Genomic DNA, 17393 nt, shown 5'->3' with positions numbered 1-17393 from the left:
CTGTGAGGGGGGTGACGGCGCGGCTCCGGGAACGAGCAGCTAGGTGCACAAAGTGATCGCACCCTCTGGAGCTAATGGTGTCCAGTAGCCTAAGATGCAGAGCCTTTGAACTCACAGAAGTAGGTCTGCTTCTCTTCCCTCAGTCCCACGATGCAGGGAGCCTGTTGCCAGCAGTGCTCCCTGAACATAAAAAACCTAACAAAAGTATTTTTTACAGAGAAACTCGGGAGAGCTCCCCTGTGAGTGTCCAGTCTCTCTGGGCACAGAATCTAACTAACTGAGGTCTGGAGGAGGGGCATAGAGGGAGGAGCCAGTTCACACCCATTTAAAGTCTTAAAGTGCCCATGTCTCCTGCGGATCCCGTCTATACCCCATGGTCCTTTTGGAGTCCCCAGCATCCTCTAGGACGTAAGAGAAAACTGTAAATTGGCTAGGTGAGTAATAAAATATATGAGATGTACGATGTACCTCCTACCAGTGTTGTCATTAGGTCCCATAGAATGGATAGGCTGCTGTCTTCAGCAACCAATAAAGAGATGATAGGGCTTTGCTCTAACAATGACACAAATGACTGAACATGGAGTGTATACTTTATGTGTTAGCCCACACAATGAAGGAGGATTTATTTATTTCAGAACTGAGGTCTGACTCTTACACTGTTTGGTAACTATTAATCATTTCATTTTAGTAGAACCTACATGGCTGCACTTATAGCATACAGTACCTGGTGGTGCGCATCCTCAACTTTCTATTTCAAACCTAGATATAAATCCATGGCAAAAAATACATAGTTACCTCTCCATCTCGGAGCAGAGGGGGAAAGTGGAAAAACAGAGATTGTCCCAGAGACACTGACTGTATTGGGTTGTCCAAGTTGTCACTTTTATAGAGCTTTACCTACATACAGAAGAAAACAACATAAGAATATCTACAATAAAATATGTATACTGCACTGCTTTATTTCAGTCACACAGATTCCTACTGTTAATATAACTGTTAATGGGGGGCTATTAAATGCGCAAGGATTAGCAGCCCTGTAGGTGAACTCCACACCTCAAGCAGACATATACAAACACAAGGAACAATACCCTTCCCACTGGAGCTCATCCCCAAGTGCTTATGATCAATCCATAGTGACAACGCTTTCTCTCAGGATTTCTACCACAATCTTAATTCACCTACTATATCTCCTCCTCTAATGGTAGTAGGACAACAAAACTGAGTGCCCTGAATAGTTCAGTACCCCCTGAAGTGAATGTTGGATGGTGATTATAACAACTGCATTCAGGATTAATTGCTGTAAGCAGGAGTGTAGCCAGAACTTTGTGGGCCCCTAATTCCCAGTGTTACTAGAGACACCTCTCCACAGCAATTTTTAATTTTATGCCCCAATGTAGTGCCCTAGTTCACATTATATCACATTGTAAGGCTGCCAGTACACATTAGGCCACACAGTATCCCCAATTCACATTAAGATATACAGTGTCCACAATTCATATGTCACATTACAGTGACCCCAGTTTATGTCACATTACAGTGACCCCAGTTCATATTAAGTAACATCATAATTCCCTCAGGTTTACTTTATACCACATTACAATGAGCAGGACCAGGGGCATACCTAGATATATTGTAGGTCCGAAGGCAAAAATTTGTCACCCATCTGTGAAAAATGTATAACACATAAATGTGACAGGGATGGTGGATCCCTCGTAGCCCTGGGCCTCATAGCTGCTGCATTCCTTACACCTATGGTAGCTACACTCTTGGTTGTAAAGACCCAACAACCGCATGACATGGTAAGAGGTTAAGAGTGTCAGAACCAGTGGGGAAAGTATTGTTCCTTGTTTTTGTATAAACATGTTAATAATCCTTTACACAATGTATCATGTTCCATTTTAGATTATTCATGAGCAGAGGTGCTTTAAACCTCAATGACCAGACTTATGCCCTTATTTATCAATAAGTGATAAATTTCACTGTGAGTGATAAATTTCCCCAGCCAATAAGCACCTGTCATTTTTCAAACAAAGGGGCAGATGTATTAACCTGGAGAAGGCATAAGGAAGTGATAAACCAGTGATAAGTGCAAGGTGATAAACGCACCAGCCAATCAGCTCCAATATGCAAACTGACAGCTAGGAGTTGACTGGCTGGTGCGTTTATCACCTTGAACTTATCACTGGTTTATTACTTCCTTATGCCGTCTTCAGGATAATACATCTGCCCCAGAGTCTGTAGCATGGCAGTTAGGAGGTGATTGGCTGGTGCAATTTATCACTCATAGTGAAATTTATCACTCATTGATAAATAAGGGCATAACTGTCACTGCTATACAAAGTACCCTGCTTTTGATAACTCTTCTTTATGGATGGATGAGGCTTCCAAAAGCGGTTATGCAAAGCTGACAAATCCAAAAATTGGACACACTCTTTGCTTCTGAAGAAACTGGGGTGTAACCAACGGAAAGAGTTAAGGTTTCTGAATATTGACTATCACACTTCTATACACTTACAATCTAACACACCACAGGGAATTGACACTGCTACTCTTTTTGGGCTGTGTGGACAGCTCCTACAGTACCTGGCTGATTAATTGAGCGGCATGGTCTGCTGTGGTGTCGGTGCACCCAGCTCCTGGTGACATAGGTCCGGGTCCCACCTGTCACTCTGTGGCGTGTACTTCCACTACCCCTTCCGCAGTGTAGTTGTGAGTAGTACCGACTCCAGTAGGGGTGTGTACAGGCTACATAAATCATCTGCAGCTGAACTACTTTGTACCAGTCTGCAATGTCACCTAATACAGTGGTTCCCATACGTTTTTGATTAACTGCACCCTAGAGCAGGCCTGGCCCACCTGTGGCTCTCCAGCTGTTGTGAAACTACAAGTTCCAGCATGCCCTGTCACAATTGAGCGACTAGGAAATGCTAAAACTGTGGCAGGGCATGCTGGAACTTGTAGTTTCACAACAGCTGGAGAGACACAGGCTGGCCAGGACTGCCCTAGAGTATCAGATTTTTTTTCACGGCACTCCTAGCCTTAAGTTTCTTTTTGAGAAATTTAGGAAAATACATTTTAAATTAGGTAAATAGTGTTCATATGTCATCCTTGGGTTCAATTGTGTGGTGAGGGACAAGATTTGCTTCTGTTTGTCCACACAGTTTATGACTGACAACCACCAGCACTGGTTTTACCTATTACACTGACCAGAAGTGATTTAAATTGGTCCTGGACCATCAACCTAGGACACCCCTGCAACTGTGCCAAGGCACACCAGGGTGCCTAGGCACAGTTTGAGAACCACTGACCGAATATATTCTGCTACCTTGTGCTGAAACATTTGCCTTTCCAGATGATGATAAGGTGTGTGTGTGTGTGTGTGTGTGTGTGTGTGTGTGTGTGTGTGTATATATGTGTGTGTGTGTGTGTGTGTGTGTGTGTGTGTGTGCGTGCGTGTGTGTGTGTGTGTATATATATATATATATATATATATATATATATATATATATATATATATATGTGTGTGAAACACAACAGTATCTTTATCTTGCGCCAAGTTCAAAGCAGCACAACGGGAGAGGTCCCTGTTGGAGGACCTCAATAGCATACAGAATAAAAAAAACAGTTTCCCAAGTGCGCTAAATAAGATTGTATCTACAATGGTTCTTCCAGTGTTGTTTCCATAAGTCAGAATTGAATACTGGAGAAGATTTGTATCTGGGAACCTGTAACGGACACCCCTCACCAGATGGTCACCCAAACAAGAGGCCCAAGGCCAATTAGTAAAAAATTGTTTTAATAACACATGTTAGAACAAATACAGTTTTCACATAAAATTCCTCATATAGTGTTTACAAAGATGTATTTAAAATGATGACAATAAAGGATAACCAGTATGTTCGTTGTGTGGTCTTTAACTCTAGATACTCCCTCACCTTTTTCAAGGTGCGAGCTTAAGAGGGAGTATCTTCACAAACTATGCTGGAAACTCCTGACTGACAAACCCAACGCGATTCGTCTTATCGACTTCATCAGGGGTAACAAATATATATAAAACTGGCTTATTTGCCATTAACAGATTTGTGTGTGGAGAATCACAACCTTGGGTATAGTGATAAAAAAAGGATTCTCTTAAGTTCGCTCCTGATAGGAGCTTTCTTGGTGGTTCCTTTTAGGAATCCTAATGGTCCTAGATATAAAATTCTGCCTTAAAGATAATTATTCGAGACTCCTTTGTGGAGCTCCTTATAGGGACTATTGATTGAGGTTCCCTTTAAAAATACGGGCAGTCAGATTTTGACGCACTGCCTGAATAAGATATCCAGATCTTACAATCAGGACTATTTCTGATTCAGGTATTAGCCCCTATATAGAATACTTCTAGGAAAAAATACTTCAAAAAGTATAAAGCTGATTTGACAATCACAATGCAATGAAAACCTCCTCAGTACAACTCACAGAATGGATCCTGAGAGATTCTGGCTGTGAATGGAAGTGGCAGTGTGTGTATATATATATATATATATATATATATACGTGTGTGTGTGTGTGTGTATGTGTGTATATATATATATATATATATATATATAATTTATTTTAACATGTTTAGTAAATGGTCTTTTATAAATTGGGATACTGACTTATTCTTATGTGATTTGAAACAAAGTGCTTTGTTTCATAAGTGATACAGTCACAGTCTGGTCACCCAGAAAATATAACTGAACCTTATAATCAATAAGGACACGACAATTCAATTGTACAACCTAAAAACAAGTGATCTGTGCAAGATATAATTGTAGATGACAGAAACCACTTGCTATACCAGGAAGCATGTGTGTGAATAATGATCACATTTAGAAATATACATCATGACAAAACACATGTGACTGGACAGGGAAGGTGGGCCCCTCTAGCTCTGGGCCCCATAGCAGCTGTACTCCCTGCACCTATGGTAGCTACGCCCTTGCATCATGTAGTAAAACTGATCTGGGTAAAAGCGGAAACTTACCAGTAAGGTAGACAGGTGCTCAGGTGAAGTAATCACATTTCCACTTAAGTCAAACTGGTTGATTTGACGGAAGGCAATAATGTTGACATCATCTATATCATTGCTGCCAACCTAAAAGATAAAATATAAAAAGCATGTATATGAACTGTTCAATAATTAATGCAAACTAAATATATATGTTGGATATAATGTAGAAACTAGCAAACGAGTAATTGTGACATTACAGGTAAATAACACATTTTAGGAGCTTTATCTTTGGAATTCACAGGACGGTCATTTTAAAATGTGTTTCATCTACATTGGCTACACTGACTTAAAACAAGCTGCACCTACATCATTGTAAAACTGTGGTTCAAAAAGCTTTTTGGAATCAATGCACCCTAGAGCATGAGCATTTTGTTCACTGCACTTCTAGGCCAAATGTTTCTTATTGGAGAAATCTAGACAAAAAAATATTAAATGGAGTAAATTGTGCCTACATGTCACCCTTATGCTGAGTACACACCTACAGACGCATTTGTCCAATCTGTATGGTGTGAACAAAAATCTTGTAATGTACGAGAGCAAACGACAATCCACCATTTGCTTGCTAACAATGGACGTTCAGACAAAGTGGTAAAATCCATTGGATTTAACAAATTTATCTGAACAATTATTTTTGTCCCTTTTCCAGCATTTGGAAGCAAATGGTTGTCATTTACTCCCATACATTGATTTTTGTTCCCAAGAGACAGAATGGACAGATACATCTTAAGGTGTGTACCCAGCTTTAGATTCATTTAGGTGGTGGTGCAACATATTTTATGATCGGCAGCCACCTGCACTGGTTTTGCTCATCACATTGACCATAAAAAATTAGATTTTTGTCCTGGACCAACAAACCAGTGGCACCCCTGCATGTGCCCCACAGCACTCCGTTTCGGAACCACGGTTTTAAACAATAGTCCAGAAATAGCAATACACCTCTTTAAAATATAGTCCGTTCTATGAACCGATTTATATGGTGTTCGTCTTTAAAATGATACATTAACACCCAATTCTGTTCAAATGGCCTCGGTCCGATCAGGCACATTACACTAATGAGGTATTTAAGCCCATGTGCCAGGATTTGCATTTCACACTAGCTGAATAAAACTCTAGTCTAGTCAAAGCGAGACCTGGCTCAGCTCATCATAAATGCACCAGAATATAGCACTAAAAGAGCACAGACATTGCTGCCTTCACTCACTTAAGAGCTTTGCTGCATGTAGAGGCACACTTCCTAACATGCTTCTACACAAAACACCTGGTGCATTCCCAGCACTTGCCACATGGAACACTGGGAAAATGCTGCTTACTTCAAACCCCACCACTCATACCATACACATCAGTACAGCAAGATCCAGAGCATTTGATTCAAGATGCCAAATGCTGCATGTGTATCCCCACCGGACTATACTAGCACGTTACCTTGTTTTTTACATGACTGTTTAACATACCACTTTGTAGTAGTAGCAGCAGTAGTAGTAAACCTCTGAAGCATTTAGGATAACATTTAAAATAAGGGATCTGCATTAAAAAGTGATGCAATGACTTTAGAGACATATCAAATGGAAATATGTATTTAAATTCAAGATAATTGTGCAGCTGGAAAAAATAAGAATTTACTTACCGATAATTCTATTTCTCATAGTCCGTAGTGGATGCTGGGGACTCCGAAAGGACCATGGGGAATAGCGGCTCCGCAGGAGACTGGGCACAAAGTAAAAGCTTTAGGACTAGCTGGTGTGCACTGGCTCCTCCCCCTATGACCCTCCTCCAAGCCTCAGTTAAGATACTGTGCCCGGACGAGCGTACACAATAAGGAAGGATTTTGAATCCCGGGTAAGACTCATACCAGCCACACCAATCACACCGTACAACTTGTGATCTGAACCCAGTTAACAGCATGATAACAGAAGGAGCCTCTGAAAAGATGGCTCACAACAACAATAACCCGATTTTTGTAACAATAACTATGTACAAGTAATGCAGACAATCCGCACTTGGGATGGGCGCCCAGCATCCACTACGGACTATGAGAAATAGAATTATCGGTAAGTAAATTCTTATTTTCTCTAACGTCCTAGTGGATGCTGGGGACTCCGAAAGGACCATGGGGATTATACCAAAGCTCCCAAACGGGCGGGAGAGTGCGGATGACTCTGCAGCACCGAATGAGAGAACTCCAGGTCCTCCTCAGCCAGGGTATCAAATTTGTAGAATTTAGCAAACGTGTTTGCCCCTGACCAAGTAGCTGCTCGGCAAAGTTGTAAAGCCGAGACCCCTCGGGCAGCCGCCCAAGATGAGCCCACTTTCCGTGTGGAATGGGCTTTTACAGATTTTGGCTGTGGCAGGCCTGCCACAGAATGTGCAAGCTGAATTGTACTACAAATCCAACGAGCAATCGTCTGCTTAGAAGCAGGAGCACCCAGCTTGCTGGGTGCATACAGGATAAACAGCGAATCAGATTTTCTGACTCCAGCCGTCCTGGAAACATATATTTTCAGGGCCCTGACTACGTCCAGCAACTTGGAATCCTCCAAGTCCCTAGTAGCCGCAGGCACCACAATAGGCTGGTTTAAGTGAAATGCTGAAACCACCTTAGGAAGAAATTGAGGACGAGTCCTCAATTCTGCCCTGTCCGTATGAAAAATTAGGTAAGGGCTTTTATAGGATAAAGCCGCCAATTCTGAGACACGCCTGGCTGAAGCCAGGGCTAACAGCATTACCACTTTCCATGTGAGATATTTTAAGTCCACAGTGCTGAGTGGTTCAAACCAATGTGATTTTAGGAATCCCAAAACTACATTGAGATCCCAAGGTGCCACTGGAGGCACAAAAGGAGGATGTATATGCAGTACTCCCTTGACAAACGTCTGAACTTCAGGAACAGAAGCCAGTTCTTTTTGGAAGAATATTGACAGGGCCGAAATTTGAACCTTAATGGACCCTAATTTGAGGCCCATAGACAGTCCTGTTTGCAGGAAATGCAGGAAACGACCCAGTTGAAATTCCTCTGTAGGGGCCTTCCTGGCCTCGCACCACGCAACATATTTACGCCAAATACGGTGATAATGTTGTATGGTTACATCCTTCCTGGCTTTGATCAGGGTAGGGATGACTTCATCCGGAATGCCTTTTTCCTTCAGGATCCGGCGTTCAACCGCCATGCCGTCAAACGCAGCCGCGGTAAGTCTTGGAACAGACATGGTCCCTGCTGGAGCAGGTCCTTTCTTAGAGGTAGAGGCCACGGGTCTTCCGTGAGCATCTCTTGAATTTCCGGGTACCAAGTCCTTCTTGGCCAATCCGGAGCCACGAGTATAGTCTTTACTCCTCTCCTTCTTATGATTCTCAGTACTTTTGGTATGAGAGGAAGAGGAGGGAACACATACACTGACTGGTACACCCACGGTGTTACCAGAGCGTCCACAGCTATTGCCCGAGGGTCCCTTGACCTGGCGCAATATCTGTCCAGTTTTTTGTTGAGGCGGGACGCCATCATGTCCACCTTTGGTTTTTCCCAACGGTTCACAATCATGTGGAAGACTTCTGGGTGAAGTCCCCACTCCCCCGGGTGAAGATCGTGTCTGCTGAGGAAGTCTGCTTCCCAGTTGGTCCACTCCCGGAATGAACACTGCTGACAGTGCTATCACATGATTCTCCGCCCAGCGAAGAATCCTTGCCACTTCCATCATTGCCCTCCTGCTTCTTGTGCCGCCCTGTCTGTTTACGTGGGCGACTGCCGTGATGTTGTCCGACTGGATCAACACCGGCTGACCCTGATGCAGAGGTCTTGCCTGACTTAGGGCATTGTAAATGGCCCTTAGTTCCAGGATATTTATGTGAAGTGACGTTTCCATGCTTGACCACAAGCCCTGGAAATTTCTTCCCTGTGTGACTGCTCCCCAGCCTCTCAGGCTGGCATCCGTGGTCACCAGGACCCAATCCTGAATGCCGAATCTGCGGCCCTCTAGGAGATGAGCACTCTGTAACCACCACAGGAGAGACACCCTTGTCCTTGGAGACAGGGTTATCCGCTGATGCATTTGAAGATGCGATCCGGACCATTTGTCCAGCAGATCCCACTGAAAAGTTCTTGCGTGGAATCTGCCGAATGGAATCGCTTCGTAAGAAGCCACCATCTTTCCCAGGACCCTTGTGCATTGATGTACTGACACTTGGCCTGGTCTTAGGAGGTTCCTGACTAGGTCGGATAACTCCTTGGCTTTCTCCTCCGGGAGAAACACCTTTTTCTGTACTGTGTCCAGAATCATCCCTAGGAACAGCAGACGTGTCGTCGGAATCAGCTGTGATTTTGGAATATTTAGAATCCATCCGTGCTGTCGTAGTACTACTTGAGATAGTGCTACTCCGACCTCTAACTGTTCTCTGGACCTTGCCCTTATCAGGAGATCGTCCAAGTAAGGGATAATTAAGACGCCTTTTCTTCGAAGAAGAATCATCATTTCGGCCATTACCTTGGTAAAGACCCGGGGTGCCGTGGACAATCCAAACGGCAGCGTCTGAAACTGATAGTGACAGTTCGGTACCACAAACCTGAGGTACCCTTGGTGAGAAGGGCAAATTGGGACATGGAGGTAAGCATCCTTGATGTCCAGAGACACCATATAGTCCCCTTCTTCCAGGTTCGCTATCACTGCTCTGAGTGACTCCATCTTGAACTTGAACCTTTTTATGTAAGTGTTCAAGGATTTCAGATTTAAAATGGGTCTCACCGAGCCGTCCGGCTTCGGTACCACAAACAGCGTGGAATAATACCCCTTTCCCTGTTGTAGGAGGGGTACCTTGATTATCACCTGCTGGGAATAAAGCTTGTGAATGGCTTCCAATACCGCCTCCCTGTCGGGGGGAGACGTTGGTAAAGCAGACTTCAGGAACCGGCGAGGGGGAGACGTCTCGAATTCCAATTTGTACCCCTGAGATACTACCTGCAGGATCCAGGGGTCCACTTGCGAGTGTGCCCACTGCGCGCTGAAATTCTTGAGACGGGCCCCCACCGTGCCTGAGTCCGCTTGTAAGGCCCCAGCGTCATGCTGAGGACTTGGCAGAAGCGGGGGAGGGCTTCTGTTCGTGGGAAGAGGCTGTTTGCTGCAGTCTTTTTCCCCTTCCTCTGCCCCGGGGCAGATATGAGTGGCCTTTTGCCCGCTTGCCCTTATGGGGACGAAAGGACTGAGCCTGAAAAGACGGTATCTTTTTCTGCTGCGAGGTGACTTGGGGTAAAAAGGTGGATTTTCCAGCCGTTGCCGTGGCCACCAGGTCCGATAGACCGACCCCAAATAACTCCTCCCCTTTATACGGCAATACTTCCATATGCCGTTTGGAATCCGCATCCCTTGACCACTGTCGCGTCCATAATCCTCTTCTGGCAGAAATGGACATCGCACTTACTCTTGATGCCAGAGTGCAAATATCCCTCTGTGCATCTCGCATATATAGAAATGCATCCTTTAAATGCTCTATAGTCAATAATATATTGTCCCTGTCCAGGGTATCAATATTTTCAGTCAGGGAATCCGACCAAGCCACCCCAGCACTGCACATCCAGGCTGAGGCGATTGCTGGTCGCAGTATAATACCAGTATGTGTGTATATACTTTTAAGGATATTTTCCAGCTTCCTATCAGCTGGTTCCTTGAGGGCGGCCGTATCAGGGGACGGTAACGCCACTTGTTTTGATAAGCGTGTGAGCGCCTTATCTACGCTAGGGGGTGTTTCCCAACGTGCCCTAACCTCTGGTGGGAAAGGGTATAATGCCAATAATTTTTTAGAAATTAGCAGTTTTTTATCGGGGGAAACCCACGCTTCATCACACACCTCATTTAATTCATCTGATTCAGGAAAAACTACGGGTAGTTTTTTCACACCCCACATAATACCCTTTTTTGTGGTACTTGTAGTATCAGAAATGTTCAAAACCTCCTTCATTGCCGTGATCATGTAACGTGTGGCCCTACTGGAAAATACGTTTGTTTCCTCACCGTCGACACTGGAGTCAGTGTCCGTGTCAGTGTCTGTATCGACCTGAGGTAACGGGCGTTTTATAGCCCCTGACGGTGTTTGAGACGCCTGTACAGGTATTAACTGATTTGCCGGCTGTCTCATGTCGTCAACAGTCTTTTGTAAAGTGCCGACACTATCACGTAATTCTTTCCATAAGACCATCCAGTCAGGTGTCGACTCCCTAGGGGGTGACATCACTAACACAGGCAATTGCTCCGCCTCCACACCATTTTCCTCCTCATACATGTCGACACAGCGTACCGACACACAGCACACACACAGGGAATGCTCTGATAGAGGACAGGACCCCACTAGCCCTTTGGGGAGACAGAGGGAGAGTTTTCCAGCACACACCAGAGCGCTATATATATACAGGGATAACCTTATATAAGTGTTTTTCCCTAATATAGCTGCTGTATATATTAATATGCCAATTTAGTGCCCCCCCTCTCTTGTTTTACCCTGTTTCTGTTGTGCAGGACTGCAGGGGAGAGTCAGGGAGCCTTCCTCCAACGGAGCTGTGAGGAAAAAATGGCGCTTGTGTGCTGAGTAGATAGGCTCCGCCCCTTTTTCGGCTGCCTTTCTCCCGCTTTTTTGTGGAAAACTGTCAGGGGTTAAATACATCCATATAGCCCAGGAGCTATATGTGATGTATTTTTAGCCATTTAAGGTATTTTCATTGCGTCCCAGGGCGCCCCCCCCCAGCGCCCTGCACCCTCAGTGACCGGAGTGTGAAGTGTGCTGAGAGCAATGGCGCACAGCTGCGGTGCTGTGCGCTACCTTATTGAAGACAGGACATCTTCTGCCGCCGATTTTCCGGACCTCTTCACTCTTCTGGCTCTGTAAGGGGGCCGGCGGCGCGGCTCCGGGACCCATCCATGGCTGGGCCTGTAATCGTCCCTCTGGAGCTAATGTCCAGTAGCCTAAGAAGCCCAATCCACTCTGCACGCAGGTGAGTTCGCTTCTTCTCCCCTTAGTCCCTCGATGCAGTGAGCCTGTTGCCAGCAGGTCTCACTGAAAAAAAAAAAAAAAAAAAACCTATTTAAACTTTTACTCTAAGCAGCTCAGGAGAGCCACCTAGATTGCACCCTTCTCGTTCGGGCACAAAATCTTAACTGAGGCTTGGAGGAGGGTCATAGGGGGAGGAGCCAGTGCACACCAGCTAGTCCTAAAGCTTTTACTTTGTGCCCAGTCTCCTGTGGAGCCGCTATTCCCCATGGTCCTTTCGGAATCCCCAGCATCCACTAGGACGTTAGAGAAAATGCTATTATGCAAAAATACATTCATTATTTAAATATTATTGTGCTAGAACAGTCTGTGACCAGGTTCCAATCTCATGCGTGAAAAACACAGAAAACAAAATGCTGACCCCAGCTGGCAGTTGGAAGCAGTGGAGGAGTACTCCAGAGAAATGGAATTTAAAGTATATACTTTGATACTGAGGGGCAGATGTATTAACATGGAGAAGGCATAAGGAAGTGATAAACCAGTGATATGTGCAAGGTGATAAAGGCACCAGCCAATCAGATCCTAACTGTTAATTTACATATGGGAGCTGATTGGCTGGTGCCTTTATCACCTTGCACATATCACTGGTTTATCACTTCCTTATGCCTTCTCCAGGTTAATACATCTGCCCCTCAATTACATCTGTATGCTATTTTCCAGTCTGTAGAATAATAAATACAATTGTAGAGACTCACCTCTATTGCACGATATGGTGGCAGCGCACGCTCAATATGATCATTTCCCTCAGATTTCAACTGCACATGGTAAAGACATCCTGGCTGCAAATAAACTAATATACTGTCAAAGAAATATCTAGACTTGGATTTTTAAATAAAATGAGTGAAAACACTATGGGATCAATTCAATAAGGTTCAAATTAGTCACGGCCGTAAGCAAGCAGGGCTATCCACTGTTCCACAGTGCTCTCCGATATTTGTACGCAGTTTCATACACAATTCCACGAGAACAATGCGAGATGAGACTGCAAGTACAGCTGTCGTTGCCAGTGTTTTTACACCGTTGCAGTGGCAACTTTCCCCTCCTGCTCCTAATTGAATTGACCACACAGGTTTGGGCAGAGGGTGTCAAACTACATCTTGTTCCCAAATTACATCACTTTCTTTCCTTAAGCATGTATATTTTCCTTTTTCTGAGTGATTCTGGTTCCATGGTGATATAGCGTCTCCATTAGGACTTTGGCATTTTAAATATATGCATCCTTGACCTCCTTGGATTCTAGGAACTCTTCCCATTCCATGTGATTGATAATAGATTTCTATGATCCAACGTTGAGCTTGCCGTAGAAAATGAATGGAGTTTAGGGTTACAAAGCAAAAAAATTGCCCAAAGGGAACCATTTGGTTTCTAGACCAAAAACACAGTTGAACAGAACCCTATCCCCCCTCTGATCTGCTGATGCAGTGAGCAACATGTAGATATCTTCTTGCTGTTCTAGCATTTTACATGGCGTATGAAAAACCAGCAGTGAAAATAAACAATTTAATGACGTTCAGATATCACTTATCCCCAATCCATGATGCCCCTCACCAAGGTGTATGAAGAGGAGCTGAACCACTTATCCCAAAAGAGAAACAGTTGGAAACTCACAACTGCTGCCAGGAGCGATGTGTCAGACCAGCTTTAAAGTCCTCTATGCTGCCCCCCCTACCCTAAAAAGAAAGAAACTGCTTTCGCCACCCTCAAGGTTTCTCTACTACCAGCAACAGAAAAGGACTTAAAAAAGCAGTGACATTTGGGGTCAATCATTCATTATTCCATATGTAAGTTTTCCTGACGTATTGATATTTACTTACCATAGAGGTCCTTAGCCAGAAATGTAGAATACAGGCCTCACAAAGAAGATAGATGTGGCTCATGCCTCAAATAGAATAAAAATCGCTGCAGCAAAATTGGAAATCTGCTAAAGTGTGCGTGAGCGCACGACTGTACAGTAAGTGTTTTCCGATTAAATTACTAAATGGATAGTGCGATCATTTGGTGAAATATAACAGGACAAAGTAAACATCTACACTCACCCTTAACCCGCGAAGTCTGAATTTCCCCTCCTCGTCTGTGACTGTGTCTTCACCATAGATAGAACAATCGTTCTGTCCCATGGCTTCCACTGACACTCCTTGCTCTGGTTCACCATTTAAAGAGAACACTGTTCCATAACAACTGCAGTGAGGTGGACAGTATATTATTAAAAACTTGGTTATCTATCATAATTATCTTTTCAAGGTATACTCAAATTATGAAATGGAAATGCAGGTAAATGTCTCATGGTTTATTAGCAACATCACTTATTCAGCTAGTTTTCATAAACAATATCCCTATTATTGCAAAAGGAGTACAAACCGTATTAAGCACTTTAGTTATCAGGAAGTATGTACACACAGGCCCAACCAACAACATAAACGGATACAAAAAAAAAAAACTATGTTGGAACTTAAAAGATAACCCCAGTTAACCTTAATCAGCAAAATTGTAGCATTTTTGAAAAATCTCTTTCCAAATACTCTTTGTCACCCCTCCTACCACCCTTGTACTGTACAGGCATCAGAGCATGGAGAATTCTGATAGTTTGACTGATCTAGGATGTCTAACGTCAGCAGGCTATTTGAAGTGTTGGCTTTTGTAAAAATGTGTCCAAACTCTAAAATGTCCAGTTTCTCATGAAGGAAAACTCTAGAAGGCAAGTTTTGCCTTTGAAATGATTGGTACTTTAAAACATCGGCCAGACACGCTCTCTCATTACGTCTAGTCCCAGGAATACCATGGTGGTAGAGTAATGAAAATGCAATCTGGTGGAACCGAATATGCTTCATGGTCTAGACCAGTGATGGGCAACCTGATGCACTTCAGGGGCTGCATGGGAAGAACGCTAACCTTCAAAAGGGCTACACATTACCCTTAACTTCAATACACTGAATCAATACAAGAGATACCTATAGGTAATGAAAGATCAGCTGACATTTTAAATAAGCAAAAACAAAGTAAGCTAAGCCCCTAAAAAAATTATATTAAGCAACTTATGTAAGTTACTGTATGACAGAATTACACATAATAAAATGAATAGAGGACTACAAAGTTTGGAAACGATACCTATGCTGGATTCATTGAGCTTTTTCTTATATTAATCCATAAGTGAAGAAAGTTTTTATTGCTGCAAGCAAATAAGGAAATGTGGTCTCTAAAGTGTCACTTGTCAAAGTCTGAAGTCTAAAATCCCAGCTGGAAACTGACCTGTAAGCCGTCCTGTAGCCAGTGATTTGAATCTTTAAATTCTGTCCCTCTTGTGCCTCTATCATCTGGGAAGAAGGCTCAAAGCGAAATTCCTTCATCATGGGCTTAAAATAATACTGCCCAGGACTCTGAAACAAGACCATTACTTCAGCTTGTCTTTGCTTAGGAAAATAAAAGTACATAACACCATTTTATTAATTCACTGAAAAAGTGGACCTTTCGCTTATAAGCAGGGGATGCAGCTATCTGTGGTCTGATAATACAGTACCAAGTCGCTAGAAAACTGTCACGCGACAGGCCTCAGTAATGTCACTTGTATCTGGAGTATTCATAGGTTGTCTGCTCATGAATATTGATTAAGCTGACAAAATGGATTACTCCACTGTGTATTGGTAAAGGGTGAACAACAAAAATAGGTTCCTCAAGGCGTAGAATATGGGAGGATCCAAAAATCAACTCCTATTCACATGCAACGGATTTATTTATTTTTTTAAAGAAAGGTAATGGATACAAAGGATGTATTCAAACATACATTGATTTAAAATTTGTAGCAATAGTTCCTTATCCATAAGAATATATTTATTTTTTAGATAATACTATGCAGAGTTTACTATACCCACTGATAAACAGTGAGTAAAAGTGTTACACAGAATGCTTTAATCACCAGGTTTGAGAATGTTAACATCCCATTGTCGTGGGTAAGAAGGTTTGAGCGAAACATTCCACCACTGAGAGACAGGAGAACTCCAGCTAGAGGCTGATCATCTTCTGATCGGATCTGTGCAGAATCAATGAAATGTATTAATATAACATGTAACACATTAATATTTTACCATTAATAGAACAATGCTTCACCAAGGAGGAAGCTCCTGCAAACCCTCCAAAATGTTTTTCTGATGTTATGAAACAAAACTCAACAAAAAACGGAGGAAAGAATCAGGATAACTATAAACTTATTAATCACTTGCCTGGCGTGATTGCATTAGATGCGACTATGCCAAACTGGGCTTTCCCCGACATGGTCGCATCTGTTGCGACCAGTCAGAAACACCCTCCCGACCCCTCTGCACTGCTGGAAACAGTGATCGCCCAGACCAACAACCCCTCCCCCACCTGTGTATACATGGGGGCTGCAGAGAGAAGCAGCCGCCCAGGAAGTATAAACATATCAGCACCCTAATATCACGCCCATCACCATTGATATAAGCAATACATTAGAAAAAAAATATTTATTTTTTCAGAAGAAAATTACAAATTAAATAATTGTGAACGATATGACTGGTGACAAGCAATTATTTATTTATTTATTTTCTGACATTGATAGCAGCTAGGATATCAAGGAACATGAGTGGCGCCAGCCTGATGGCCACTGTCTTCGCCTACACAGAACCTGACCATTGTTGACTAAATTCTCAACGTTGGCTGTTAATACAGTATACCATAATAACTGCTATTTTTCTTGTTTACTGTGTTGTAGAAAAAAAATATATATATATATATTTTTATTATTATTTTTTTTTAATTAAATCGTATTGGATACGTTTTAAAATATACGTTATGGTAAGAACTTACCGTTGGTAACAGTATTTCTCCTAAGTCCACAGGATCCACAGGATAACAATGGGATATGATGAAGCAACAACGGATTTGCACCAATCGGTCAAAGCTTTTCCGGCCTCCCAGCATGCAACGGGCCCGTCCATATATCCCCGCCTCCTTGCTCGGGCAAATCAGTTGTATTCCAAAGCTCAAGGCAGGAGCATCATAGATAGCCCTAATCAGGCGATAAGAACACACATGCACACCCTTCCGTACAAGAAGAAAGAGGTTAATGAGTAAAATGATCCTCAAATCAGGTGCGTCAGGGTGGGATCCCTGTGGATCCTGTGGACTTAGGAGAAATAGAGTTATCAACGGTAAGTTCTTACCATAACATATATTTCTCCGGCAGGGTCCACAGGTTATCCACAGGATAACAATGGGATTTCCCAAAGCAATTTAGTGGTGGGGACGCTCCTAATTGGACAGGAGAATCCTTCGCCCAAAATTCAGCGTCTTGAGAGGCAAAGGTATCCAAGGAATAATGTCT

At 43.2% G+C, this 17393-nt stretch overlaps 1 protein-coding gene across 1 annotated transcript in view; it reads right to left on the bottom strand.

Moving 5' to 3' along the window:
• Positions 1-17393, bottom strand: part of LOC134945224 (BOS complex subunit NOMO3-like) — a 180871-nt gene that overhangs the window by 13832 nt on the left and 149646 nt on the right. The window contains exons 23-28 of the mRNA XM_063934381.1: positions 15969-16082; positions 15305-15432; positions 14095-14236; positions 12754-12837; positions 5009-5119; positions 796-897 (exon numbers count right to left, since the gene is read on the bottom strand). Coding sequence (XP_063790451.1) covers positions 796-897; positions 5009-5119; positions 12754-12837; positions 14095-14236; positions 15305-15432; positions 15969-16082 — 681 coding nt within the window. The remainder of the gene's footprint in view (positions 1-795; positions 898-5008; positions 5120-12753; positions 12838-14094; positions 14237-15304; positions 15433-15968; positions 16083-17393) is intronic.

Source organism: Pseudophryne corroboree, chromosome 7 (genome assembly GCF_028390025.1).
Source record: "Pseudophryne corroboree isolate aPseCor3 chromosome 7, aPseCor3.hap2, whole genome shotgun sequence".
Lineage (NCBI taxonomy): Eukaryota > Metazoa > Chordata > Amphibia > Anura > Myobatrachidae > Pseudophryne > Pseudophryne corroboree.
Note: the sequence above shows the minus strand (reverse complement) of the source record. Positions and strands in the feature narration are given on the sequence as shown.